The sequence below is a fragment of the Hakea prostrata genome, chromosome 2 (genome assembly GCF_041222555.1).
Source record: "Hakea prostrata isolate BN-2017 chromosome 2, UWA_Hpros_2, whole genome shotgun sequence".
In the NCBI taxonomy this organism is placed as follows: Eukaryota; Viridiplantae; Streptophyta; class Magnoliopsida; order Proteales; family Proteaceae; genus Hakea; species Hakea prostrata.
The window spans coordinates 7959909-7987563 of NC_142601.1; the positions used below are offsets into that span (position 1 = coordinate 7959909).

The 27655-nt window shown below is 36.6% G+C and overlaps 3 protein-coding genes across 6 annotated transcripts in view; 1 reads left to right on the plus strand and 2 right to left on the minus strand.

Moving 5' to 3' along the window:
- Nucleotides 1-4966: 4966 nt before the first annotated feature.
- LOC149023581 (uncharacterized) lies at nt 4967-5789 on the minus strand. Its single transcript, XM_089142816.1, has 3 exons — nt 5663-5789; nt 5373-5557; nt 4967-5266 (listed from the first exon to the last, which is right to left on the minus strand). Exons 1-3 carry the CDS (start codon nt 5736-5738, stop codon nt 5240-5242), a joined length of 288 nt encoding a protein of 95 aa, XP_088998942.1. The 5' UTR covers nt 5739-5789; the 3' UTR covers nt 4967-5239.
- Nucleotides 5790-14663: 8874 nt separating this feature from the next.
- GTF2H2 (general transcription factor II H2) lies at nt 14664-18814 on the plus strand. Its single transcript, XM_089144128.1, has 4 exons — nt 14664-15169; nt 16010-16471; nt 16551-16926; nt 17976-18814. The coding sequence occupies exons 1-4, from the start codon at nt 14843-14845 to the stop codon at nt 18122-18124; spliced, it is 1314 nt and encodes a 437-aa protein (XP_089000254.1). The 5' UTR covers nt 14664-14842; the 3' UTR covers nt 18125-18814.
- Nucleotides 18815-21299: 2485 nt separating this feature from the next.
- LOC149023583 (uncharacterized) overlaps nt 21300-27655 on the minus strand; it is a 38206-nt gene continuing 31850 nt past the window's right edge. For all 4 annotated transcript variants that reach the window (XM_089144129.1, XM_089144132.1, XM_089144131.1 and 1 more), the window contains exons 10-12: nt 27494-27550; nt 27308-27403; nt 21300-21781 (exon numbers count right to left, since the gene is read on the minus strand). In XM_089144129.1, coding sequence (XP_089000255.1) covers nt 21614-21781; nt 27308-27403; nt 27494-27550 — 321 coding nt within the window. In that variant the 3' untranslated portion in view covers nt 21300-21613. The remainder of the gene's footprint in view (nt 21782-27307; nt 27404-27493; nt 27551-27655) is intronic.

The following is a 27655-nucleotide window of genomic DNA, read 5'->3' on the forward strand; positions in this document are numbered from 1 at the left end:
TTTTTCCTTGAGCATAGTAGCCATAATTGTTTCATCAAAGAAGCTAGGTTTCAAATGTAAATGCAGCGAAGCCTTAGCCACCTTCCTCAATTGGGTGACATAAATTCTTCCATGAGACTTTGAAAGAACCTTGATCATTAGAGCCCCACCACAAAAATCTAGAAATTGCCCTTTCCTGGTGATGTATAACTGACATTGGGATAACAAAGCATTGCATCCAATAACTGATCATTCCGTAAACAACATATTTAATTAAAGTTAATCTTCTTGCATATGATAACACCTTTGCTTTCCATGTTGAGAGTCGTCCCTCTACCTTTGATATCAAAGCTGCAAAGTCAGAAGGGATGGGACGTTTGGTAGTAATAGGCACACCCAAGTATCTAATCAGAAAAAAAAGCCAATAGAAAATCCCAAAGTGTTGTTGAAGATATCCTGAATAAGACCTGGGGTGTTACATAGAAGGAGAGCTGACTTATTCTTGTTGACAAATAGTACAGACTTTTTCAGAAAATTCAAGTAGTGTATTCAAAGATTCTGCATTCTGGAGTGTTGCATTCCCAAAAATAAACAAGTCATCGGCAAAACATATGGAGGAGATGCCAGGTTTGGTGCAAAATTGATGGAGTTGAAATGCACCATTGAAGCAGCTTCTATAATGTAGTTTGTGAGAACTTGTAAAACTAAATTGAAGACAATTGGGGTGTGGGGGCAGCCTTGGCAAAGACCTTTGTTCACTAAAAACCTAGGTGATTGAGCATTATTCAAGAATATAACATATTGAGGATTCCCCACTAGTTGTTTGATCCAATTGATGAACCTTGTAGATTACCCATGTTCAAAATCAGATTTGAAAAGTACTCTAAGTAAGGGCCGGGGGAATTTTAAAATTCGGTACGATACGGTACCAAATTTAGGTACTCATACCGTCGGTATGTACCGAATTGGTACCATACCAAATTAAGGGATATAAATGTAATTGTACAATTAAAACACATTACCTTTACCTTATCCCTAATTCCCTATTTCAGTCTTTCGTTTCGTCTTCACTCCTCTTCTTAGATTTACTTGCTTTGTCTCTATTAATGTCAGATTCTATTGATTGTTTGATCGCAATTTCAATAGGATCTTAATGAATTAATAACAAAAGTGGCATGTGTTCGTTTATATCAAAATTGTACCGCACTAGATACTGTGTTTAAACTATTTTTTTGCACCAATTTAATACTGAAACCGTCGCTCTTTTTCAGAACCGCCGCATTATGCGGTTTGGATTTTCGAAACGAAAGAAATTAACAAGTTAAACTGCAAACACTACATATGAGAACCTGATTGGCTCCCCAGAGGTTGTTTCCAAACATAACTTAGTAACTCAAGAAAATCATCATGGTTCACCCAATGGTTCCAAAAGTAAAATTGGGGACCTCTACGATGTTGGTAGTCATTACCTAGAGTAACAACCATAGGGAATGGTTTGAGACAGGAGGAGGGGGTGAAAGTGTGCATGGAAACACAGGTAGGTCTCAAGCCATTGAGCATCAACCATTACTCTATCTAATTTAGATGTCTTTCTATCTTCACCAATAGAGTGATTACACCAAGTAAAGAACGCACTTGCTTTTGATAAATCAGAGAGACCTACAGTAGACATGCAGTGAACCATAGGAGTAATCATCTGCTCTGTGATAGGGGCTCCACCATGTTTCTCTGAGAGGTGCATAATGGTGTTGAAATCGCCCATCATGATCCAAGGAGAAGAGATGTTGGAACCAATATTAATGAATAAGACCATAGGTTTTCCCTACCAGAAGCTTTATTAAATCCATAAATCATAGAGATTTCAAAAGTTTGATCAGAACCTATAGGAGAAACTTTGAGGTGGATCGATTAATTGGGCTGAAGAGAAGAAGGGAGTGACTTCCAGTAGATAATTGTCCCAAAGAACCCAGATTCATCCACCATCTGATTCTTGATAGATGATGATATTCCAGCTTTGTTCAAAAGTTTTGAATGCAAAATCGAAATAACATGGTTTAACTCTTGTTTCTAAAAGACCCACAAGAGAGAGTTAGTTTTTAAATGACCACTTAGAAACAACAGTGTTTCTAGAATCATGAGACCGCGAGTGTTCTAGGCACCAATCTTCATTATCATTGACAAATATTGAGAAAGAAGATGAGAGAGGTGTAGGAATTATGTGGCCCAACATATGTTATTATTTTACTTGCACATTCACATTGGACATTTGTAAGGTTATTTTGATTATTTGTGGCATTTATTGTTTGTGATGATTTATGTAGTTATTTGGTCCATTGGATTGTTTGGACTGATTTTATGGATGATCATCTGGTTTAACCATATTGTAGTCCTTGACTTGACCGCACCCATCATAATGTATTATTGTATAAATATACATTGTTGGACTATGATGGGTTTTGAGGGGTGCAAGTTAAAATTGCTCAGACTATGGGAGATATGAGGACTAGTCTCTCTATGGTTAGTACACTTTGAATCTATGGAGTCCATCCATGTAAAGATTATGTGTACGTTGAGTATTGATCTTAGTGACTAGTGCTCCATTGCCAGTGACTTGACAATTATGAAAGTGTACGCGTACGTACCTACAGACTGCCTTTTGAAAGAATTTATTAATAAAATGATTTTGCAAATTTGTGTTTATTTATTAATAAAAACTTATCTATTTTTTTCTCTATTTTTTGCAAAACCAATTTGTTTTGTTTTATTAATGGCAGTTCTGTAATTTTGTTCCCTAATTCTTTTGGGGGCTTTCTAGTAATTGTCAAGGTAAGCCTTAAGGGCATTCTGGATATGAGCATTAGTGGGCTAGCATCTCACTTATGGTGGACTTTATGGCTAGTCATCTCCACCCTAGAGATATATAAATCTCAAGGTCACACATGCAAAGGGATAAGAATTATTTTCAGAAGCTCAAAATACCAAGTAATGGTATACCTGTCCAGCTGGGGTGAGCACCCTGATTGTTTGTGAGATCCTTAGCATTGAACGTGTTTCTTATTGTTGTGTTTACTTCAAGTCCCATCTTTCACTTTTGCTACAACGGTTTTTTTTTTTTTTTTTTTTGGATCAAAAAAGAAATATTCCATTACTAGTTAAAAACATAGTGCTCCTCGTTGTGGTTGAGGTCTACATTTGTCCTACCATCCAAAATATGTCCACTGAGAGTATCAGTAGCTAAGCTGTTTAGGGAGTTAAGCAGTGTTGGTGATTTATAGTTACAGAAATCCGCATGTCCTAATTTAGATTTAATATCTACCAAATCATATATTAAATGGATAGGCCAGTGAGTCTTTGGTGGGTTATAAAAGAGTGGGGTTGCCATCTCTTCATTTACCCAAACTTCTTGTATGTAGTCTGCATATTGCATGCCTTCCTTCATAGCCTTTATTATTGCTTCCAGAGAGTTGCTCTTTGTTAAGCATCATGTTTTTGTCCACATGATTTCGCCTTTTTCCATAATCCATGTGTTCCACCCAGCTGTGTCTAATGATCTGTTATACCCCTACACAAAGCAAAACCGTAGTATTAGTATTTAACCTTTTACAGTCCGTTGGGTGGTAAGGTATTCGTATCTTCATCCTTAAGAGGTGAGGCTTTCAAATCTAAGATCCATTTATTTATATTCTGCAGAGTTCTGTGGGGATTGGGTCTATTTTTTTTCCATTATTGCACAGTTTCTTTCCTTCCATATAAAGTAACAGGTAGTCCTTGTTGGAATTCAATTAGAAAAGCATTGCACAGATGCAATATTGATTGTTGTACTAATTGTTCAGTTCGCAAACCGAGGGGTCCTGCTGCCCAGATTCTCTTTGTCCATTCACAAGAGATGAAAATGTGCCAAGTAGTCTATGCCTTGTCTCTGCTACAGTGGTGTTAGATCTTTTTTTCCTTCTTCTTATATCATCTTTACAAGGTTGGACTTTATCTTCGAAGAGGTATGTTAATTCTATCATGAGTTTGTCAAATAATAATTTATTTTTTTGTAGATTAATTCTTCTTGATTCTCTCTTTTAGCTAGTTTTTCTAATAGGAGGTTCATACCCGACCTCAACGGCTAGTACTATGATCTCTGAGACGTGGAGTTGAGCAATTAGCGTTGTCTGATTATGTTTCTTTCTCTTGAAAATCATCGTCACCAACCAGGCTTTGGAAATGATTCCCAGTTAGGGTGGGAGTGGGAGCATCTTTCCGTGTTCTATTCATCCATTTCTCCTGGGTAAGTTTGAAATTTGAAGGAGATTGCACTGTATAGGCGGAGCTACAGATTGTGTTTTGGTGATATTGGAAACGTCAGAGAGATCCTGAAGAGCGTTGGTGACAACAAGGGTTTTACCCATGCTATTGTGTTGAGTCATGAGTGATCTGGAATTCTCATCAACTTGGTCAGGATCTCCATAAACTTGTGAATCAGATCTCAATCATCTCATAATAGAAGGTGTTAGAGAAGACAAATCCTTTTGAACTATACTAATGTGGAAGCTAGATGTTGAGAGTCCAAATTACACTCAATGTTATGAATGTAATTTATCAGTGCTCAAATAGATGGGTTGATTGACAAATATTGTCGGTGGCACCTGAATCTACTATAAATAAATTCAGAAAAGTAGAAAGGGCAAGAGTAGTTAGTACAAACTGGATTCAGATTAGCCAATTGAGAGTCCAAGATTGCAGGGGCAACAACCATGGGTGTTAAATATATAAACTCCCATCGATCAATGATTTTTTTTAATCAAAGGGACTGTTTCAAAATCAACCCTGAGATCAGGTTAAATCTTTTTCCTGCTGGGGATTGAAGTTTGATGTACTAACAGTGGTATTTTTCCTGCTTCAACTCAGTGATCAGCATCGCCATGGCTGCTTGTCCCTCACTCAGTTAATTGTGGATCATTAGGATTATGGAAGGAAACCAATTAATAATACGGTTTTCTACTCATTCGATGAACAAACCTATGGGAAGAATTTGTATATATGCATAGATCTGGTATAGCAAACACCATAGTCTATTCAGCTCAAACTCAACCCTTCACACATTCCTCGTTTACAAAAACAAGACAATAAAGAGGACACGGTGAAGAGAAGGAGAACTATATTTACTACATACCACAGAATCATAAATAGAAACATCTCTGGAACTTTGACAGAGATTAGTACTAGTAATCGTAGTAGTAGTAGTAGCAGTAACTTTAATCCAACCGAGCAGTCAAGTTTCCTTCTTTGTGGTCTTTCTCTGCAAATGAAAAACAACAATAAAGCAATTTAGTGAACCTGTATGGGGAGAAGAAAATAAAACTGAGGATCTAAATAGAAAATAAATAAGCATCATCTACTCTCACAGCATGAGCTTTTCTTTCATCATGATGAGGGATCATAGGGCAACCGCGACCGCGGTTATGATCATGACTGCATGATCTTGATCTCATTGGAGGAGGAACAGATGAATGCGTTTCAGGGCCTCGATAATCGATCTCATAAACCTCTTCTTGTAGATTTGCTGAATCAGGTAATCCTCCAACCAGGCCTAAAACATGGAAAGTTGCTTCAGTTATCGACAAAATTTACAACAGTAGTGCATATGATTTATGGAACTCATTACAGTTCTCTATATGCTTTAAAGAACAGGAACCTTGAGATGAGTTGGGAAGGGAGAGGATGAAGAAGATGATGAGAAGGGCAGTGATGATCCCAGGCTTGAGCTCCATTCTTGCTGCTGCTGTTGCTGTTGCTGCTGCTGCTTCTTTTGTTCTTGTAAGGTCATAAGGTGGTTTTAAGAGGCAAAGATGATTGATTTGAAAGGGTCACCATCAGCCCAGCAAGCAGTTGCAAGGTTAAGATATGGACGTGGTTGGGGCATTTATTGAGGGGAACCACTGTCACAGTTGGCCATGCGGTACACATACATCTGGTGTACGTGATCCTTATAATCAAGGGCACGCCCTATTACTAAGATCTAACCTACCCTTTGTACGTACTTGTACGCTTGCTCCACATTAACTCTGAAAAAGGATTTACCAAAAAAAAACTCTGGAAAGGGAAAGTAATATTGCCTCATGATTCATGAATAGCTTCTTTTCCTTTTTGACTGTGTAGGTGTTTGTATAAACCAAATAGGGTTTGCTTTAAATTCACACAAAAAAAGCTCAACAATGCACCACAAAAATGAACAGAAACATCTAACTCCTTGCTTTCTCTACTTGACTTGGGATATCTCTTAGTTTGTGAAGCATCACTCTTGCAATTGGGTTCATTGCGATTATTAGTTACATCTCTAATGGTCTAGATATAATGATAATATGTTGTAAGGATGTCAAACAATATGGTATCAGTAATGCAGTAAGATACAAAAACTCAATACCTAAGTATAAAGTTTATGTATTTTTGTACCATCATAGTACAATATGGGCATATGGTACTAAATAGGTATAGAATAGTGCAAAAAGGGTATAAACTATATTTACCATCAGTACAACACGTACACAAAATCGTTATGTACCATACCACACCACAATAACAAATGTTCTTAAAAATCGTACCTTATCACTGTTGAAATGATTGTTATTGTGGTATAGTTTCGATTTCGACACAAAATAGACACCCTTATATATCATACTTAGAATTGATGACTCACTACTTTATACATGGATGTCAAATGGTCACCATTGTCATGATATAGAATTGACATCAAAGTTAGAACTTTACTCTTTTTTAAACCCCTAAGGTATAATGCACTTATTATTTCAATTAAGGGTAGGTCATCATCTCCATGAAATCCAGTTAGAATTGTACAAGGAGCTAGAAAGAGATGAAGGTTGTGATGCTTGTGCTCTCTCCATCTCCTTTAATTAGAATTTCAGGATCAGATAGACACCAGGCTTCACATGAAATGGACTTGTACATTGATAAACACGATCCAGCTTTAATTTGTTCCCTACATCAACAGCTATGCAATGCCTGGATTCCACCCTAACCAATTAATAAATTCTCTCTTATTCATTAACTCAATGTAGATAGCAACTTCAACCTACCTACTCTGGATTTCCATGATTTTCCAGGTCTTCCAGCTAGATAATCAATCCATTTCCGTGTTCTAAGGGCCCCATCAGGTCCATGACCCATGGTGACAGAACTGTTCTCTGGGTTGGTCTGGTTCACAATTTCGAACCAGGGATTGAACCAGCCAAGTACAGAGCAGCTATTCTGAGAGCAGGTTGCATGGTAACATTTCTTTTCTGTTTCGTCCTTGTTTCTGTTCCAACTTTCATGAATGCATTTATTATTTCTAGCTGTTTTGTAGGTGCTGAAATCATGTATGGTTATATAGGAAAACAAACATTTATGTAACCAAAAAAAAAATGAATGAAACATATGAAAGAAACTTTGAATTCTTAAAGTTTCAAAATAAGAGATGTTTTGATGTCAAAAAGATAAGAATGACCCTATTGGAAGACGGTGTTTTTCCACCTTTTCAAGAGAAGCATTCCACATTTTCCACCCCCCCCCCACCTTCTTTTGTGAGAAACACTAATTTAATGTTTCTCAAAATAAGTTCAAAATTGTGCCGACGTGCTAGTTCACTTCCAAAAAAAAAAAAAAAAAACCAAAATACTCTTACATGATTTGGGCTGTTGCTATTCTGAAAATGCCAAAAAAAACATAAGAATCAAGAACATTAACATACAACCCTTAATTGTTCAAACCATGGCATGAAACCTTGTTCAAATTGCAGTAAGTAATTTATTCTTTGATTTTGTTTGTATATGAAGAAACATCAATATTTGTCTGCCAACTGTATTCCTTGGCTTGGAGGACATTTTTTGTTAGCTTTGTATCAGGGACAATTTTTTTTGGCAGTATAGCATGGTTGCCAAGCCTCGGTTCTTGTGTGTCACTCATGTACCAAAATTTTTTTCTTCTAACAATTGTAAAAGAAAACATGGGGCTTAAGTATAAATATAAATTTCTTATTTTTTCAAACTCCACCTAATATTTCTAAATTTTACAAAAAAAAATTTCCTACATGTCTGCAATCAGTGGGGGAACTTTTTTTTTTTGGTGGGGGGGGGGAGTCCCTCCAGCCCAAGGGTAGGTCCGCCTCCATCTACAATGTACTTCCACACCTAAACCCTAAACTGAAAACAATGTTGATCGAAACCTGACCAACTTTGAACAACTTTTGGGGCTTGGACTAGGGCTTGTATTGCTCTTGCTGGCATACTTGTATGGGATGGCATTTTCTTGGTCTTGGGGGATCGACTATCTAAAGGCTCTTTGCTAACTAGTACCCACTATGATAGAAACCTTTTAGAAGAAATGTTGGATTTGGGTGTCTGGTGTTCTGCAGGTCCATATAATTATAGTTGGAACAAGGTTTTGGGTCAATTATTTGTATAGATGTAAAATTATAATTATAGGGGTGTTAGGGTTTTAGTTTTCTCTATAAATAGTCTTTATGTTAACCTAGGGAATAAGACAAGCAAAGGAAATACTTTGTGAAGAATAAGAGTGATGAGGTTTTCAAGAATAGTGGAAACTCTTTCTCTCTCTAGTGAATGTAGGCAATATTGCGGAACCATGTTAAATTCATTTTTGTTGTGAGTGTATTTTGTTTGTGTTCTTCTTTATGGTTGTGCATCCACCCCCAACAAGAACTAATATCTTTTGGTACTTTGCCTTTCTCAATTTTGTCTCCTATGATGAACAAAAACTCTTTCTCTTTGTATGTATCCTTTTAGCCTTTGTTTATTTGCCCTAAATGGTAGAAGTGGGGAAACTGTGTTTTATTTTATTTGAACTGTTGCCATTGAAGACTTGAGAGATCAAATATAAATGAGTGGAAATCAATATATTGCTTGATTGTAGTGCCTATTCCTTTGAACCTATAACAAAACAATGTTAGTGAAATGGTGGGCTAGGTTGTGCCATTTAATGTTGTCCTTAAGACCGTAAATGTCTCCTATGGTGCAACCGGAATATGCAAATTGGTTTCCAAGATAAAACAGCCACTAGCTCACTCAATAGTTGTGCACTTTACAATTGGACACCTTTGAATGCTACAGGGTTGCGCTCAACCTATTATAAAAATATTTACAATAGATTATGTCAAACCTCAATATGAAGCTAAAATGACAGATAATGCAATACATGCATTCGGATAACATAAAGAATTCTTATCAAGAGAGACTTGATTAATCCCATGAACGTCTTGACTTATCAAAGGAGAGAATAGGTTGAGCCAAGAGAATGAAGGAGAGACTTCACACTTGATCCCCTTGATCCTTGATCCATAAAAGGTAAAGAGCTCTTCAATTTATAGAAGAAGAGAGACAATGAAGTGAATAAAGAGGAGAAATTAAGGAGTCAGGATCCTCTAGTCCAATGGATAGAAGATCGTGCTCCCCTCACACTTATCTAATATACATTTAGGAGAGAGACCCACCTCTAAATGTTTATGATCCATTTATGAGGCTAAACTGAAGATATTAAATGCATTAAAAGATTCATAAACATCATAATAGTGACTCAAGAAAATTGGATGACAAATGAAGAAGTAACAAATTTACTTGCATTAAAACCTATTTTGAATCTTAAGTAATGTTAAAAACTCATTTAAAACTAACAAAATGTCAGGATAGGATAGATTTGATTACATGAGTCTGGAGATTTTAAATATCTAAAGATTTCAAATCTATGGAGTTATAATTCATAAAATTAATTGTTTGGTTAACCTTAATTTGTGAAATGAAATATGTGGATTCACCCTGAAAAATTATTTGGTCGACGTGATTTTTGTGAATGCACAAATGTTTAACGCTTTTATAGTATGGGGTGAAATCTCTAAGATTTCATCTCATACCCATAAATCTACATATTCATGTTTTAGTGTAAAAAGATGTATCTCTAGATTTCATGAATCCAGGGATTTTTACAACCAAAGGATATAAATTTCGCATTCATGAATCCAAAATTTTGAAATCTTTGGATCCATGTAACCAAACAGACCTTTATATAATCATTTTTTCTTGGGTTACAAAGCCAAACGTGCACCCCTATTTCTAATTATATGTTTTGTAGACTTAGTTTTGACCACCATTTAAGATTTAGAATTTGAAGAATTTAGGATGAAAATCGAAGTGGATTTTTTTATTATGTTATATTTGAAAGGTTAGGAATGACTTTGTCAAGAATGAGGAATCTTTTATCCAGAGAAAACTGTTGGACATCATTTTACATTGGGTGAGGGAGTTTAGTTATCCCCACTTGATAGTAGGGGTAATAATTTTGGTTCCTTGATTTTTAGGGTTCTTCCCATAAAGAAATGTTTTTTGAGACTAAAGTTTTAGTTTTTTATTTTTATTTTTTATTTTATACATTTTTTTATTGGTCATCTTCAGACTAGGTATTGCACCAGGGGGAAAATGTGGAGGGACAGAGGTTCGAATTCAAGACTACTTGGATTTATTGTTTCTACCGATGAGATTGCTAGCATTGTGTTAGAAGCACATCTGCGAGAGCAAAGCTCAAAGCTATGCTGACAGTGTTTTACGTGAGATGCATTTTGCTAAAGGCAAGGGAGTTGTTTTGCAGGAAGTCAGGGCCTGCAATAGATCATTAACTAAACTTCTACCTAATCCTATAGGGCATGCTTGGTCCTCTATCAAACACCAATTTTGTTTCATATTTCTGCAGGAACTACCCCATGTAGTTTTTTGTAATATCTCTTTTTAACTCTTTATGTCTCCATATGGAACAACTTATACCTTGGGAGGAACAAGAAGAAAGTGGATTATTTGGCAATGATTCTTCGTGTTTCTCACCCAAATGAAATTAGTTTCTGGTGATTTTGTGCCCCTTTTCTCATTTCACCTAGTTGAAATCTTGTTTGGTTGAACTAGAATGGGCATGTGACACTAGCAAAATGGGCACATAATCTTGTTTGATAAGCATAAAATGTTTCTATGCCCATTTTTCATTTCTCATATTTATTTTAATAAAAACAACTAAAAAAAAATTAGACACGCATGCTTTTTTTGGTCAAAATTAGACATATTTAAACTTAAAGTTACAGTTGTCAATTATCTTGACAACCATATGCATAAAATGTCATAGAATGTCTATGTTCGTTGGTTGGAGGAGAGGATGTTACAGGCATAGTACTACTCAGCTCACAGGAGATCCACTCTTGGCACTCATCTTGGCACTAAGTTGTACTTTCCTTTTATTGTCAATGAACTTGGAAATTATACATTGAATGTTATGTGCTTAAGTAATTAAGGTTATAGTGTATTTTCTGGACAACTCTATATTGATGTTATGTACATTGAATGACATATCTACATTGATTTGTTTAGCAAAATACAGTGAATGTGTTCTTTATACTCTAATTAACTTAAATGCAAAGTCCTACCCTAAAATACTTTTTAAAATCTGTCAAAACTTGCACGAAAAAGTTTTAAGTTTCCTCAAAATTTTCCAGTTTCCCACTTTGGTTTCCCATTTTTACCAGGTCGAAACTTGAGTTTCCCTCGAATTTTTTTCTATGCATACAATGTGGTTTAAAACTACTTATTTGAACTTAAACAAATTAAATATAATGTGGTTAAACTCTAATTATTTAATTATAAGTTTAAATATAAATATTTGAGTAGGATATGATTGTCTACTGACATGAAACTTTATACATGTTCAAACAAAATATTAACATCACAAACTAAGATTTAATCTTTATCATGAATAATCCAAATTCATCATTGAATCAAAAGAATCTTGGTAGATTTGAACCACCATCTCTTGAAACATGCTCATGCTCATGCTGCAAGTGCTTTACCAATTGAGCTAAAGATCCATGAAATAAAGTTGTCATGTCAAGTAACTATGATACATCACAAGTAACATTAAAGATATAAGCATATACATCCAACGAGGAACACCATGAGGAGATTTGCATGTACCATTGTTCCATCACAAAAGTAACTGTGAATGCACAACATGTTCAAGGACAAACTATGACTACCCATGAATGTAAACTGAAGAACATTATTTCTGGAATGCAGAGAAAGCAAGGATACTCCCCAAACTCTAACTTTCCCCAGTTACCACAGCTCATTAGACCAGTTACTAATAATAGCAAAAGATTAGCCATAAGAAACACAAAAGGCCTACTGGCAAGACTGCCTCCTACTCTTCTTCCAAATGTTAAGATAAAATGAGAAGTCTGGAACATAACCAAGTCATCCAGACAAATAGACAACTTTGGAGAACACTAAAACTCATAATCAGCCAGTGCAAGCTTGCCCTTAGCTTAACACTTCACTTTTGAAGCTCAACGCTCCTACACTAGTTAAGTTCTTGACTGGTTGAAGGCTTACATCAATCTGTTGAGCAAAATTTCATAACCTCAAGTCCCAATTCCTAAGAGTTAAGGGTTCATGCGATTCTTTCCCACAAGATAGATTTATATCCAGTCATCCTATCTGTGGGTTTTATGTAAGATAAAGAGAACAGATGTACACAATTAGATCAATGCTTCACTTAAATGCAACTAGATTAATACTCTTTTTGGTATTGGATTCAAATAAAAAATGGCAATGAAGAACCTTACCTATCTCAAGAAAGAAGGTGAAATAAGAATTTCTTCGCTTTTCAAATGCTTTGAGAGGCACATAACCTGCAAGGAGGAGCAAAGATCTTGTACCCAGTCCTCCAGCCAAAGAACTTGTGCTACCCTTTTTGAAATATCTAGTTAGTTCCTAGTAGCCATGATCAGCATATGGGATCGTAAAGCAGAAATTGTGCATTTTGATGATTTGAGTTTCTGTTGGGTAATTGTATTACAAATTCCAAAAACACAATAATGGAATTGCAATACGATTGAAAGATGGAGATCCTTAGCCAATCTGAAAAGCTTGATGTTGTAATTGAATGAACTACCAACGAACGAGGTTGAGTCACACATTGAGTGTTGTTTTTAAGGTAATTGATGAACCCTACCATCAAGGGTTCTTCATTCCACCACTTTTAAGATAAAATAACCTCTAACTAGAAGATGAGTTAGTTCTTCTAGTTCCTTCAAGGAGTCAAAAGGTATAACACAACACAAAGATAAAATCAAATGAAGAGGTTTTTAAAACAATAAGTAACAAATAATGCAAGTGTGAAGAGTGTCTCTATTGCACCCACATGCAAGGAAGAGATTTGATTTATATAGGCCCAAATCATATCTTGCACTCCTTGAGATTCTCAGGGCAATGAATTGGGTTATTAAATCAAAATATCTCACCTCCTCACAATGGAGAGATCAATTCCCTACTAATGAAGAATCTATGGGTTTGTCCATTCTCCACTAATGGAAATAAACTATTTTGACCTAACCTCCTCATTAAATGGAGAATTAATTTTTATATTCACCTCTTTTGTATGAATTGGATTTAATCCATTCAATAACCTTAACTCCCACTCATGGTAATGATCATGAATTGTCAAGAAGTTGAAATAAGAATTGAAGGTCAATAGTTATAATTTGAGTAAATTTCACCCTACAAGTAAGTCCACCTCATCACCATGATTAAAACCTTTAAGACTCACGATCAATGTCATGAAGAGCCTCATAACCAAGGTCATGAAGGAACTCCTTTACTCATGGGTGCCTCATTACCACCCTTACCTCATGCGTCCCATATACTAAAAAATAATTAAAATAAAAAAAATGCAAAAACTAATTTTGAGATTTAATATAAATTTTAATAAAAATAAAAAAAACCTAACAGTTTAAGAGATTTAGAACAAATTTGAGTTTCTCTAACTGGTTTTTTTATTTGAATCTTCTTCTGATCTGCGGAGATAGTGTCGAGTCTTCTTCTGATTTGCGGTAGCTTTGACTTGTGATCAATGGTGAATAGCGAGTACTCATTATCCTTGCTCAATCGATTTGAGGGTTTTCGTTGAGGAGAGAGAGAGCAAAGGGTTGACCATGAACGAGAGACAGGCAAGGTTTAAAGTATCGGCATCGAGTATCGTATCGGTCAGATGATTTTAAGAGACGTATCGTCCTGCATTGAGTTTTGTATCACTCTAGCTAATGTATTTTAGTGTAATTCAATGGAGAGTGATGTATCCTATCGGTTGGGTCAAATATGGATACGTATCAGCCAGTATCCTATGGTATCTTGGGATACTTTAAACCTTAGAGATAGGAACGACTCAATTTAAGGGCATTTGTATTTAAAAGGTACATTTACATTAATACCCTCATCTAGCATTTTGGCTAGCCTTTTGGCCCATGTGTGGCTCGCATTTTTGCCCCAAAGTGTGCCATGCCGAAAATTTGGAGCTTCTTGAGCACTATCCAAAATGTGCCAAAACACCCAATTCATGCCCAGCTCTGTTCATTTTGGTGAACCAACACACTAGAAAAAAAAAAATCAATTGATTTGGATCAGATCAGCCATGATCCATGTGGTTGATTCTGATTTTGGAGCAACCCAACCCTATATGTTATATTCGATTTTTAATCGATTCTAGCCGATTCCAAGCCATTTGGCCAACTGACCGATTTGATTTCCAATTCAGTGGTTCTCCATCAATAATAAATCAAATAAAAAAGGAAAAAAAGAAAAGGGAAGTGAGAATTAGTATACGCAAACGCAGGAGGGGTCGAGCAATTTCACTGTCAGAGACGTATGCTTTGGAACTGAGAGATTCATCTCTTTTTCAGCTCTTTTCTGGGTCCAAGTAGAGAACACTGAGAAGAGCTTAAATCTTCTAGAATAAGGGTCTGCTACCTAGTACCTAGAAACCAAAAGAAGAAAACATGAGTGGTATTGGTATCGACAGGAGATTCGAACCCAGAAAATCTAACAATGGTGAGCGATTCGCAACCGGTGGCGAAGAAGAAGAAGAAGACGATGATGGCGGAAATGGGAAAGGTATGGAAGCCTGGGAGAGAGCTTACGCTGATGATAGATCATGGGAGTCTCTTCAAGAGGACGAATCCGGCCTTCTTCGACCTATAGATGATAATATTCTTAATAATGCTCAGTATCGCCGCCGCCTCCGCTCTCTGTCTGCACTTACCTCAACCTCCAGAATCCAGAAGGGTCTCATTCGTTATCTTTACATTGTCATCGATCTTTCCAGGGTACCCTCTCTTTTTTTTTTTTCGTTCGGATCATAGTTATTGTATCTGTCTTGTTGCAAGTTTGGTTCTTTCGGTAGTTAGATTTGAATTGGGTACTGATGGAGCTATGCTGAGCTGGTAGTTATAGAGACATAGTTAGTTTGATTCATAAAGTGAGGAAAATGCTAGCTTTTAAGGTATTGAAACCCAGAAGCAAATTGGTTTTTGGGTGCTTCTTTAATAAAGTATATGATTTGAACTCTTTAGATGTAATTTATCTTTGAGAAAAATCTTAACAGGTCTAGAGGGATATTTGATGATGGAATGATAAATGACTAATCTTTGCTGGAATATATGTTCTTAGGGAAAATAAATCCTAATCTGACCTGGAACCATTGGCTTGTGAAGCAATTTTTATGCCCTTCCCATACATGAAAATTGAACCAAATGTGCTTAGGTTTTACGCATAAACACATAGAGGGATTAGTTAACGTACTCAATTACTCAGTAGAGGAGATGATAGCTTTTCCAGTTCATTTTTTTTCTTTCATGTTACTCTTCCACATTTTGGTACTTAAGTAGAAAAACCCTTCTCTGTGGGATGGCATTGGTTGTCTAGTTGAATTCAGGTAGCTCCATACTCCCCAAATCTCCTCCTCTCCAAATGAAGTAGGTTCAGAATGTTGCAAAAGTGGTTTATGCATCTGCATCTTTAAGGCAGTTTGATTGGAGAGTTTTGCATTTTTCTTTCCTTGTCCCCACAACCACAAGGAAAAAAGTAACAAAGTGAAGAAAAGAAAAAAAAAATCTAGTCTAAGCTTATGCTAATGTTGGATTGGATCTTCTGGAAAACATGTGCAGGCAGCTGCGGAAATGGATTTTCGACCAAGTAGAATGGCTGTGGTTGCAAAACACGTAGAGGCCTTTATTAGAGAGTTCTTTGATCAGAATCCACTTAGTCATATTGGACTGGTAACTATAAAAGATGGGGTTGCTCAGTGCTTAACAGAATTAGGTGGCAGTCCTGAATCCCATGTAAGGGCATTAATGGGTAAACTGGGGTGCTCAGGTGATTCCTCTCTACAAAATGCGTTAGATCTTGTTCAAGGCTATCTGAACCAAATCCCATCCTATGGTCATCGTGAAGTCTTAATCTTATATTCTGCTCTCAGTACCTGTGATCCAGGGGATGTAATGGAGACTATCCAGAAATGCAAGAAATCCAAAATCAGATGTTCGGTTGTTGGCCTTTCTGCAGAAATTTATATATGTAAACATCTCTGTCAAGAAACTGGAGGATCATATTCAGTGGCACTAGATGAGGTAAGAACTACTACAATAGTTTAAATCACCTCATTTTTGGCGTATTTGGTAAAACTCTCACATTCTCTCTATTATGCAGTCCCATTTTAAAGAGTTGTTGCTGGAGCATGCCCCTCCACCTCCTGCGATAGCAGAATTTGCTGTCTCTAATTTGATCAAGATGGGATTCCCACAAAGAGCAGCAGAGGGTGTTGTTTCAATATGTGCCTGCCACAAAGAAGCTAAGGTTGGTGGGGGCTATACATGTCCAAGATGCAAAGCACGTGTTTGTGAACTCCCTACTGAATGTCGGATTTGTGGGTTGACGCTTGTTTCATCTCCCCATTTGGCTAGGTCATATCATCATCTCTTTCCCATAACACCATTTGAAGAGGTGCCTCCTTCACGTTTGAATAATCCACAGCACCATCTACCAAGAAATTGTTTTGGTTGCCAGTCGTCACTCCTCAATCCTGGTAAGTGCTTATGTAAGAACAAATGTAGTGATTTTTGTTTCCATTGAGCTATGATTTTATTATATAAGTTACAACTGCCTGCTTTTTCATTGAAAGTTCCATATATTATGGATGTTAGTATCAAAATGTAATTTCTATTTGTAATGCCAAAGCTTCTATATTGTTCTAGAATAGCATGTGCGTGTCAGCCTTCATCACCGCTGCTTTGGTGGCCTGACTGAACGAATGAATGCGGTAATGCGCTATGGGTGTAAGCCCCAATAGCCTTTAGTGCTTTGGTAGGGCGAGCACCCCTTAAACCAAAAAAAGGCTGATTGACAGCCTTAATTATCATTATTCCTCTGGCCATATAATGAAAGTAATATCTCAAATGTTATGCTGAAGTTCACAGTGCCTTATCATGAATATGGTATGGTTTTGGCATTTTGACTTCATCTTTTCAGAATTTTAGATAGGTTGCATTCTTACTTTTACCTCTCTTTTTTATTTCCCTGATGATTCTGTGATGTTCTGGCCCAGAATCAGATAAATCTGGTTCTGATTCTGTGATATTCTGGCTCAGCTTCAGATAAGTCTGGCTATTCATGATCATATTTCTTGCAACAACTAGGTATGATCATTCATCAGGGGGAAAAAAAACTAGATATGTATCATCATGTTACCTGTGCTAGTGCCATTTCTAAGTGAAATTTTTTTGGGTACAACTTGGGATCCTTTTAGAGTGAGAGAATGGCACAATTCTCAAATGTACCCAGGGAAGTAACTTGGCCAATGCCATGTGACTTGCTTTGGCATCTCAGCAGCCAAAAGAACTTGATAATTTCTCCCAGCCAGCCTCCTGTCATCCAGTTTGTTAAAATCTAATCTTGAGAGAACTTATGGTGTCTTTATTCCTTGAAATGTATGGACTGGAACAGACCTATCTGACTGAGTCATGCACTGATTTGAAAATAATCCAGCTTAATCAAATATAGTTTGACATGTTCCCTACCTGAAAATTTTACTTTTATTGTCTTTTTCCTTAATCCGTTGCCTGCCTTCAAATGCAGGAAACAAATCTAGCTTTCGTGTTGCTTGCCCAAAGTGCAACCGACACTTTTGCCTTGATTGTGATATATATATCCATGAGAGCTTGCACAATTGCCCGGGTTGTGAGAGCCTCCGTCGTTCAAAGACAATGAATTCAACTGAAGAATGACTGCTGCAGACATCTGATTATTTATAACATTTGTTCGGCCACACATGTAATTCATGGACCATATTTAAGATCTCCTCAGTGAACATTTAGAGTGTTAAGAGTTTTCCCTTCATCACCTTGGAGTTACAATGTGTAGCATGCTCACTTGGATACCATGAGAAGATTGATGTACCCATTATCATCACCATTTTTGAAGAGTAGTTCAATGAGATAAATATTATATTTGTGAGCCATCTGCATTGCTAGCTTTGGTTTCAGATGTGCTTTTATGGATGACCCATAAATTTCAGAAGAAAAATTTGTTAATTAGCTTTATGCAAATGTTTTTACCTTTTTCTGTATCTATATATCTACCTGCTGTTAAAGAAGTGCAACATCTTTCTTAACGTTCTCTAGCTTGCTGTGTAACCTTATTGCTTTATCAGTAAGGCAGTGTATGCTGGCACCTTATGTATCTTGTCTCTGTATTCCTTCTTTTGAGCAATAAGAAGTCATTTCCAAGGGGGAAATGAGGGATAAGTACATAGGGTGCTACCATACCAATCCATCTGCCTTGCTTTATTACATTGTAGAAGATATGACACCTCTCTCTCTTTCATTTTTTTTAATGTGCTTACCCCTTTCTGCCAGGAATGACAAGTGGACTCTATATCGTGCACTGTGTTTCTATACCTGTCAATCCATGCAGATTACGTAGCTCCAGAAACATATCCCTCCCCCATCCCCCCCCCCCCAAAAAAAAAAAAGTAAAATAAAAAAGAGAAGAAAAGAGGAAGCTCCTGGGCAGTTCATACTCCTATATTGCTCAGTTTGTTGTCTGAATTATATCTTTTCTCCTTGCAGGTACCTTAGCCATGTCTTTCAAATCTGACACATTTAAAATATCTTTTAAGTCTGATTTATTTAATTTATGCAACTGAAGTGAATCTTCGATTATATGTGGGTTTGATTGACCAAAACATTTATGTAAATTATCTTATGAGCAGGTTATTACATATGTTAATTGAAGTCTTACACTTGGAGAAGATTTTGGTTCATACAATGAAGAAGTTTTGCTTCTATAGCATCTTTCAGGACTGAGAATCAGCTAGAATTTGTTCCTTTTTTATTCTTCATATTCATGTTAGTTGCTGTGTGGTTTCTCATTGACACTGTCGATTAGCTTTCTCTATTTCAATGGATATCTCCTGGGATATTGTATTGAAAAGCTGAATATGATATCTGCTTTGGTTGTGTGTGAACTGAGCTGAGTCATTTCGTCTCTTTCCCACCCGTCCTCTCTTATAAACTCATTGAGTCCTTTTCATAAAGGTTTTGATGTTTGGGGATCAGCTATCCATGTGTTAGGTTTCTCGAATGTCTTAGTAGCAGATTAAATTATCGGGAAAGGTTTTCTCTGAGCAGGTGACAGATGAGAGTATATCAATGAGAATGCCAAAACAGTTTTGCAATTTCCTTTTTTGTTGGGACCTTTTTTTTTTTTTTTTTTTTTTTTTTTTTTTTTTTTTGTGTGGGGGGGGGGGGGATGAAGAGGGTGTGTTGTTATTATAGAGATTTCATTTCATGAGAAAGGACTCCTTACTTCCTGTATCAGTTCTGGCTTAATGAATTTAGTTGCCAATACAGTTTATGTTTTAAGGGGTTTCTGGTATTACTGTTGTTTTAGTTGAGTGGTAGACAAATGTTTTATGTCTACTTTGCCTTTACCTAATTGTTTTAGTTGAGTGGAAGACAAATGTGCCCTATTATGTGTATAGGACTAAACATCAAGTAAGAAGCTAAGCTCGAACACGATGGAACTGCTGTTGTGTCCTATTGGATTCATCATCTTTTAGTCTTATTTATCTTCTTATTTGTGAAAACTACTAATAGTTTTTTCTGTTGCTACATGCTATCATATCCAGTTTACTCAATTTTCTCAATTCTGTTTGATGGTCCTTTTAGTTGCAGAATCTATGGTGCCATGCATAATGTATGGGGCCTTAGTTGTTGATTATATGATGATGAACTAAGGTCTCCTTGCATCTACTATTATACATATACTGGTGTCAAAGCTTTCGCCATATAATGTTGGTGGTACTCTTTCTTGGTAGACTTGAGATTTTTAATTCCTCTTCATATTGAACCAGCCGATGTATCTTAGTTTCTGGGGCATTGATCCCCTTTATGGCAATGACACTTGGTCCTTGATGTACTCTAATTCAGGCTAATAATGCTTTTCTCCAGAGATTATGGCTACACTTTTCCTTGGTTTGGCATATATCTGACACCTTGTTCTTTTGATTTGATTTCTGAGATCACCCCAAATTCTGGTCACTAGTTTCACATACTTATTTTGTTGCTGTTGCATGGTAATTCATCACATTTCCCTAGTATATACCATGTTTCTCTAGTTTTGGAGACCTCCCTGAAGAGGTCTCACTATGTTTTGGATTACACACGATCAGAATGTGCCCGTCAATACCTGCTGTTGCAGAGCTTTCTCTACACTACAGGAGCGCATTTTCAGGCAAGTGAAGGAGCCTGCTCTGGATTATGGTTAGGGGAGTGGGGCGTTTATGCCATATCACAAGTGGCTATCGATGTGATATTTCATACTACAGCTGAAGGTGCATGAAATGACCCGGGAAGAAAGCTTCGTCGTTGAAGATACAAACACTACCATTCTATATGACCTAACATTAAAGGTTCCCTTTCATCCAGATTGCAGATGCGTTAGTGCCTATTATAGCTGTTTGAAAGGCACATCGGCCGACTTTTATATGCATTGATCCCTTTCGACTGATACAGGTTTTGTTAAATCTGAACATGACAAGTTAGACATCGAACTTTCTTCTGGTGAAAGACAATGTGGTCCGGAAAGAAGGTGCCATCAGGCTAAATTATTTGTCAAAATCCAACTTATCTTCTCTATGATTGAGCCATTGTTGCCAAGAGGCATGACAATGTCATTGGTTTCTCCAGAAGGCATCAGTAAACAGTTGCTCCTGGTAGGCATCAGTGTGTGCTTAACATTATGAGATAAATCATTGTAAATTATCTTGGCTGTGTTGAGGAAACATTCTAAATAGTAAACCTGCATGGATTCAAGAATTTTGGTCTGCTGCTATTGCGACTACTGGTAAATTTACTCAGCAACATTCTGACAGTTGGGTCATCCATTACATGATGAACCAAATCAACAGATCAAATGTATTTAGCAGACTGAGATGTCTACTTCTACTTTCCCTGCCGTGATGCTATTCAAATAACTGGAATCCTTATTACACAATTATACTGGCAATTTTGGTTACGGTAGGCTTTCTTATTTTAGTCCTGCCGTATTTCACGTCCGTTCCAACCAGAAAGCTGATGACAATGAACAAATTACCAAAAGAGAAATAGTAATCAAATGATGAACTAAATAATTTCACTATGATTAAATCTTTCAACGCAAAAATGTTGAAATTCCCTAAACAATTCAGCAATGCAAGTTACAAAAAAATTCTTTCAGGATTCTGCTGCAGAAGAACCCATTTTGACTTGATCAGGGATATCACCAGCATTATTACTTCCGACTGACACCTGCTTTCTCTCTGCCTGTAATGAACGGCACAAGGATTCAAGCTTTTCCTTCTGATTCTTCATTTTCTCCAGCTGCTTCTTCATATGCTCACGCTGTAACAATAATCAGAAACAGTTTCACTACAATGGTGACTAGAGACATGGACGGCAACATGTATATGACGAAATCTAGAGGCTGCAACATATATAATAAGCTCAATTACCTAGAAACAGCAGGATCAGAAGAGGGAAGAACACCTTTTTTGCATGAAAATAACAAGGGGGTAGTTCCTTAGAAGTATCATCGTTACACATGGAAAAAACTACAAAAGGTAATGCCTTGATTGGCAGGGGAAGCATATGTTCATGAATTCATTAATTGTCGATACACGTTTATTTCTGGTTCATGTCATACTATTAAATCCACCATTTTTTTTTATAGAGGATAATTTAAAGCAGACAATAATTTAATCCACAAGAAACATGTCTCAAATTGATTGCCAAATGGATTGGGGGCGGTTTGAATTTTGTGTAAGGGAGCGTGGAGAGAAGGAGAACAGGGTCAGATAACTCATCCAAGCTGATTTCATGTATAAGAGCAGGTTGGGTGGACCCCACCAATACAAAGGCTGCATGAAACATTATGCACCAAGGGTGGGTTGGAACAGTTTATGCCAAGCCTAAATTCAGTATTACTCTTGTTGAACCACTTTATACCATGCCTACAGTCAATATTACTCTTGACTTTTGGCTGTGGTTTTAGATAATTTTGTCCTCTGGTCAAAATAAGCATAAGCAAGATTTTAAAAGAAAACAGTCCTTCGATTTAAAACTTGTAACTCTCTGAAAATTGAAAATTTTCTGGACGGTTGTGAGGTCAATAGTAGGTATCAATCATAGTAGGCCTAACTAATATTAATGTCCAAATTACAAATTGTCCGTTTTTGAGCATGTTTTTTACTCTAAAGCTGTCGCTATTGTTGGGATTACTTGTTGGCTATATAAGACTGTTTATAACCATCTCAGAAGGCGCATATATATGTGGACATATCCGAATCAGTGTGGATTACTTGTATGTTAGGACTACTTTTTTTGTACAGGCTTTTACTGTTTGGACTACTTTTAAGGTGGATTCACTATTGATATCAAACAACTCGATTGCCTCTAATAATTTTGGAGTGGTGTTTCAAGGACACTTCTTATGTAGCTTTTGCATTTCACGCAGAATTCAATAATTTGAATCAAGATATAGTTAATCATGTTGCCAAGAGAATCACTCCCTTCAGTAAGAATCAAGGTAAGGGAAGTCATTCTTATGACATATCTCATCCCAGATGATTTGTGATTTTAAGTTTGAGAAAGGGTTAGCCGAACCAAAAACACACTCATACGAGTAAAAGAATACAAGATCATGATATTTCTGGTAAGTTTGGGTGAACCTATCAAATTCACTCATATTACAGATTTTTAACTTAAGATACATCTCATATCATTTCATCCATCCTTAGATTTTTAACTACGATTATTCCTTTAACATCTCCATAAATTCTTGAAGAATCATTTCAAAAGAATTCACAATACCTAAAAAGTTTGCCTCGGGCAAGGTAGCTTAAGAAATTAAGTGACCCATTGATGTAAACCCAATTTTAGGGTTAGGATTTTTAGGACAGTTTCCCTAAAATTAAAGGTTTCCCAGAATCTTCCAGCAAATAACTTAACAATTTCATGGGATGCCTATGGGTTGCTCTGATCTAAGTGAGAGTTGGAGGGAAACACAAGGAAACAATTTATGGGTTCTATGGGATGATAGAGAAAAGCTTAGAGTGTCAATAAATTCCCATGGGATCATGGAACAAAATTTGACCGAAATTAACAAAATTTCAGTTGAAATGCCTGCATATTTTGAAATCGAAACCAAATACAAGGACAGGCACTAAAAGTGTCCTGTATCATATCGTAATCGGTCAATACGACAATATATTTCGGCCCGACATTGTATCAATCCAAAACGATACATTGATAGAGTATAAAATGTCCATTTTCGACCCATTTGTCGACCTACTTCTGTTTCGAGCAGTTTTGAGCCCTATCGCCAGCGACATTTCGACCCTCTTTTCAAAAATATTTTAATCTCTTGATTTCATCCCTCTTTTCACCTAATTTCTACAACTCCATTTCATTCAAACACTAGATTTGCTCCTCCATTTGTGCATTTTCTCAAATCTTGCAAGGTGAGTAACCAACTTCTTCATTTTTTTATTTTTGTTTTGTTTGTGCCTTAAATCTTCTTGGATTGCTTCCAAATTTAAGTATGTTTACTTTAGAGTATTGATCTATGAATTTGTGGTGTCAAAATTAAATTTTGATTCTTCCTACTATTTTTTTAGTTTTCTGTTATTAAAAATTATTTAGTAAATTATGTATATTGCTAAAAATGTATATGTATAGTAGATGTATGAGCTTCAAATTAATGTATGTGAGAGTTGAGACACCACATTGCTGTGATGCTATTGAATAATTTTTTTTCTGTTAATTATGTAATTTTACTGCACTTAATATATATTTAGATAGTTAAAAAATAATTAATTTATGTTATAAATTTAAAAATAGGAGAGTATTAGTGGAAGCATGTATGCAATTTTTGGAGCATGTTGTGGAGCTTTTTAAGATAGTTAGTGCGTATTTTATATATTTTAAAGAGTAAATTGCACAGGCACCCCAAAATGGAGGCTTTAAAACATTGACACCCCACTTTATGTTTGAAAAACACAGACACCCAATTCATTAAACATGGTAGTCCATTCTGTTATTGGAACCATTAGTCCACTGTTTATTTTTCTTAAATTCAAAAAATGCACTTGTGGAGAAAAAAATGGCCAAATCTATTCTCTCTTCATTTGGCTCTCCACCTTTGGCTCCGGCAGCAACGCCGCCACCATCATTACCGCCTCCGACACAGGTAAATAAATCCACAACGCAACAAGTCCAAGTCCAAGTCCAGGCTCAAGTAGCCGTCTCTAAGCCGAAGATGGAGAACACAAAGAGTAATAATAAACCACAAGTAGTGGAGGTAAAACAGAGGAGTCGGATGATTTAGCTTGCAACTGATCTAGAACTTCTTCTGGGCTTTCGTTTCTTCTAGATGTTGGTGATAGGAGTTGGGTTTGGGAGCTTGAAGGCCATGATTGCTTGAGATCTTCCTCTTGTCTTCTGCAACTACAGGAACTTGCAGTGCTAGAAAATGGCGATTTCACTTCTTCAACATGTTTTACTAGTAGCCCTTCTCCTCGATTCGATTTTCGCTGTGGACTTCATCTTCAACGGATTCGATTCTGCAGATCTTTTGATCTACAGCAACGCAACTTTAGAATCGCGAATCTTGGCCCTTACTAGAGATTCAAATCTCTCGCTTGGTAGAGCTCTTTACCCAACCAAGATCCCCACCAGAAGATACCCTAACTCCTCTCTTCTTCTACCCTTTTTCACATCTTCATATTCTCTATGGCTCCTACGCTCAATTTCCAACCTGGTCATGGGTTTGTCTTCATCTTTGCACCTCGTACCGGTATCGATGGTGCCAGGTCTTCCCAACACCTTGGTCTCTTCAACCGCACTGTTAGAAGAGAGAGAATAGATTTGGCCATTTTTTTCTCCATAAGGGCATTTTTGGAATTTAAGAAAAATAAACAGTGGACTAATGGTTTCAATAACAGAATGGACTACCATGTTTAATGAATTGGGTGTCTGTGTTTTTCAAACATAAAGTGGGGTGTAAGTGCTTTAAAGCCTCCATTTTGAGGTGTTAGTGCAATTTGCTATATTTTAATTATATATATAAATAGGAGGTTATTATTAGAAGCATGTATCTAATTTTTGGAGCATATTGTGGAGCTTTTCAAGATACTTAGTATGTATTTCTTGTATCAAACACTCTCTTTCAAAGATGTCAGACATAGCTTGGCAACACGGGAGGCCACTGACAGCTGATAGGAGGAAGAGCAAGTGTAATTACTACAAGAAACAAATAGGAGGAGGTGGGGCCACTAGACTGAAGATGCATTTAGCTGGTGGAAATAGGGATGTAGTAGGGTGCCAAAAGGTGCCCGTGGAGGTTAAGAAGGCAATAGCCTCATATATTAGTGGGGAAAGCAAAAGAGGAAAGAGAACAGAACACGGAGAGAGGAGTTCAAAGATGCATGCTTAGATGACCTTCCAAATCCCGAGGATTATGGTTTAGATGAGCCAGGAGAGTATGGATGTGACCTTGCACCAGAGGCCAAACAGATCAGGAGGGTGATGATGATGAGTAGGGAGCAATAGAGGGTTGATGACATGAGGAGGAAACAGAGGTCTCTAGGTTGTGGGTCCTCTAGAGCATCAGTAGGTATTGGAGGCACAAACAACTCCCAAGTCCCTATGAGGAGTCAAAGTGTGAGGCATGAGGTTCCTATCCCACGGGCCCCTACAAGGGGTCGAGTTTTGTCAGCACATCCTACAGATCCGGATCTGGAGATTCTTCGCACTAATCTGGCCCTATTTATGAGGCCTGAGCATAAGCAGAGAAAGTTGAAGCACTTCTGGGGGAGTGTGAAGGAAAAAGTGGGGATGGCTTTCTCCAAATGGGCTTATTACCATTGACATGGTTCAAGAACTTGAACTCGAGGCCTGACATGCTATCCCAGAAATTAGGCAAGATCAACAAGACCTCGGTGAGTTAGTATTGTTTTTGGCCAACTCGAATGGCCATCTTCTAGTGGTTTCGATTGGGGGATGGATATGAAACATGCCCTTTTGAATATGGCACAATTAGATTTAAAATTAAAAAAATATAAAAAAAAAAAAAAAAAAAAAAAAAAAAGAAGAAGAAAAAGAAAAAGAAAGTCAAATTTGAGTTTGATATCGGACAATAGATTGTAATAGCTACGATGAACTAAAAGTCTTAGATACCTTATTTTACACATAATCTAGTTATAAAAAAAGTAATAAAATCAAATATTTTAATGAAAACAACTTCAATAAACTTTAGAGATGTGCAAATCACAATATCTTGGATGTGCTTCAAAGTTGGCTAGATTGGTTGTAGATGTAGTAGCAATCATCAAGGAAACAAGATTTTGCACTTTTTCTTTTTCTTTTTTAGATATATATATTTCTCCTAGGATCTTGTCTTGCGTCTCTTGCCTATTGGAAAAGAGATATCTTGCAAGTTCTGATCTATGGGATATTGAAATGGTGGAGAAAATTTTCTCACAAATGAAGCAACAGATCAGGTAAGCAAAAACATGTCACATTTCTTAGGCTTCTGACTTGAACAAAAGGAGTGTCCATGGAAATCACGCAGCTCACAGAAAATTGAAAATTCTATTACCAAGGAGACTATTATTCATCCCCAATGAACGATGACAACACCAGTGGCATTTTCCAATTTAATTTCAATGCTAGTGGAAGATCAGAACAGGATTAGTCATGATATAATATCTCAGGAATAACAGTTATTTGAGTATGGGAATATATAACTCCATTGGTTAGGAAATGGAAATAGTAATTCAACAGAAATCACATTGTGAACAGGAAAAACATGCATAAAATATACTTGACTATTTGAAAGATTGAGGAAGAAAAACCGAATGTGAAGTTTACCTCGTCTACGAGTTCTATTAATGTAAAATCAGACTTCTCACATTTGCTCTTCAAGAAAATATTTTCCTTCTTAAGCTCCTTTATTGATTTTGCCATCTGAATTGTAAACATATGAAGAAGTTAAAAGACTGAAGCTAGTTGACAATTAAGATACAAAAGCAAAAAAAATATGGATAAATCAAGCACCTTCTCAATCTCCTGCTTAAATGTTTCAAAGACCTCATTACTCTTTGACAATGCATCCTGCATTGGTGTAGGCAGATTTGAGTTCATCCATACATAGCATAGACATATACATGACAAATTTCCATAGACACATTTAACAATGACATGTACATAGCTAAGGAG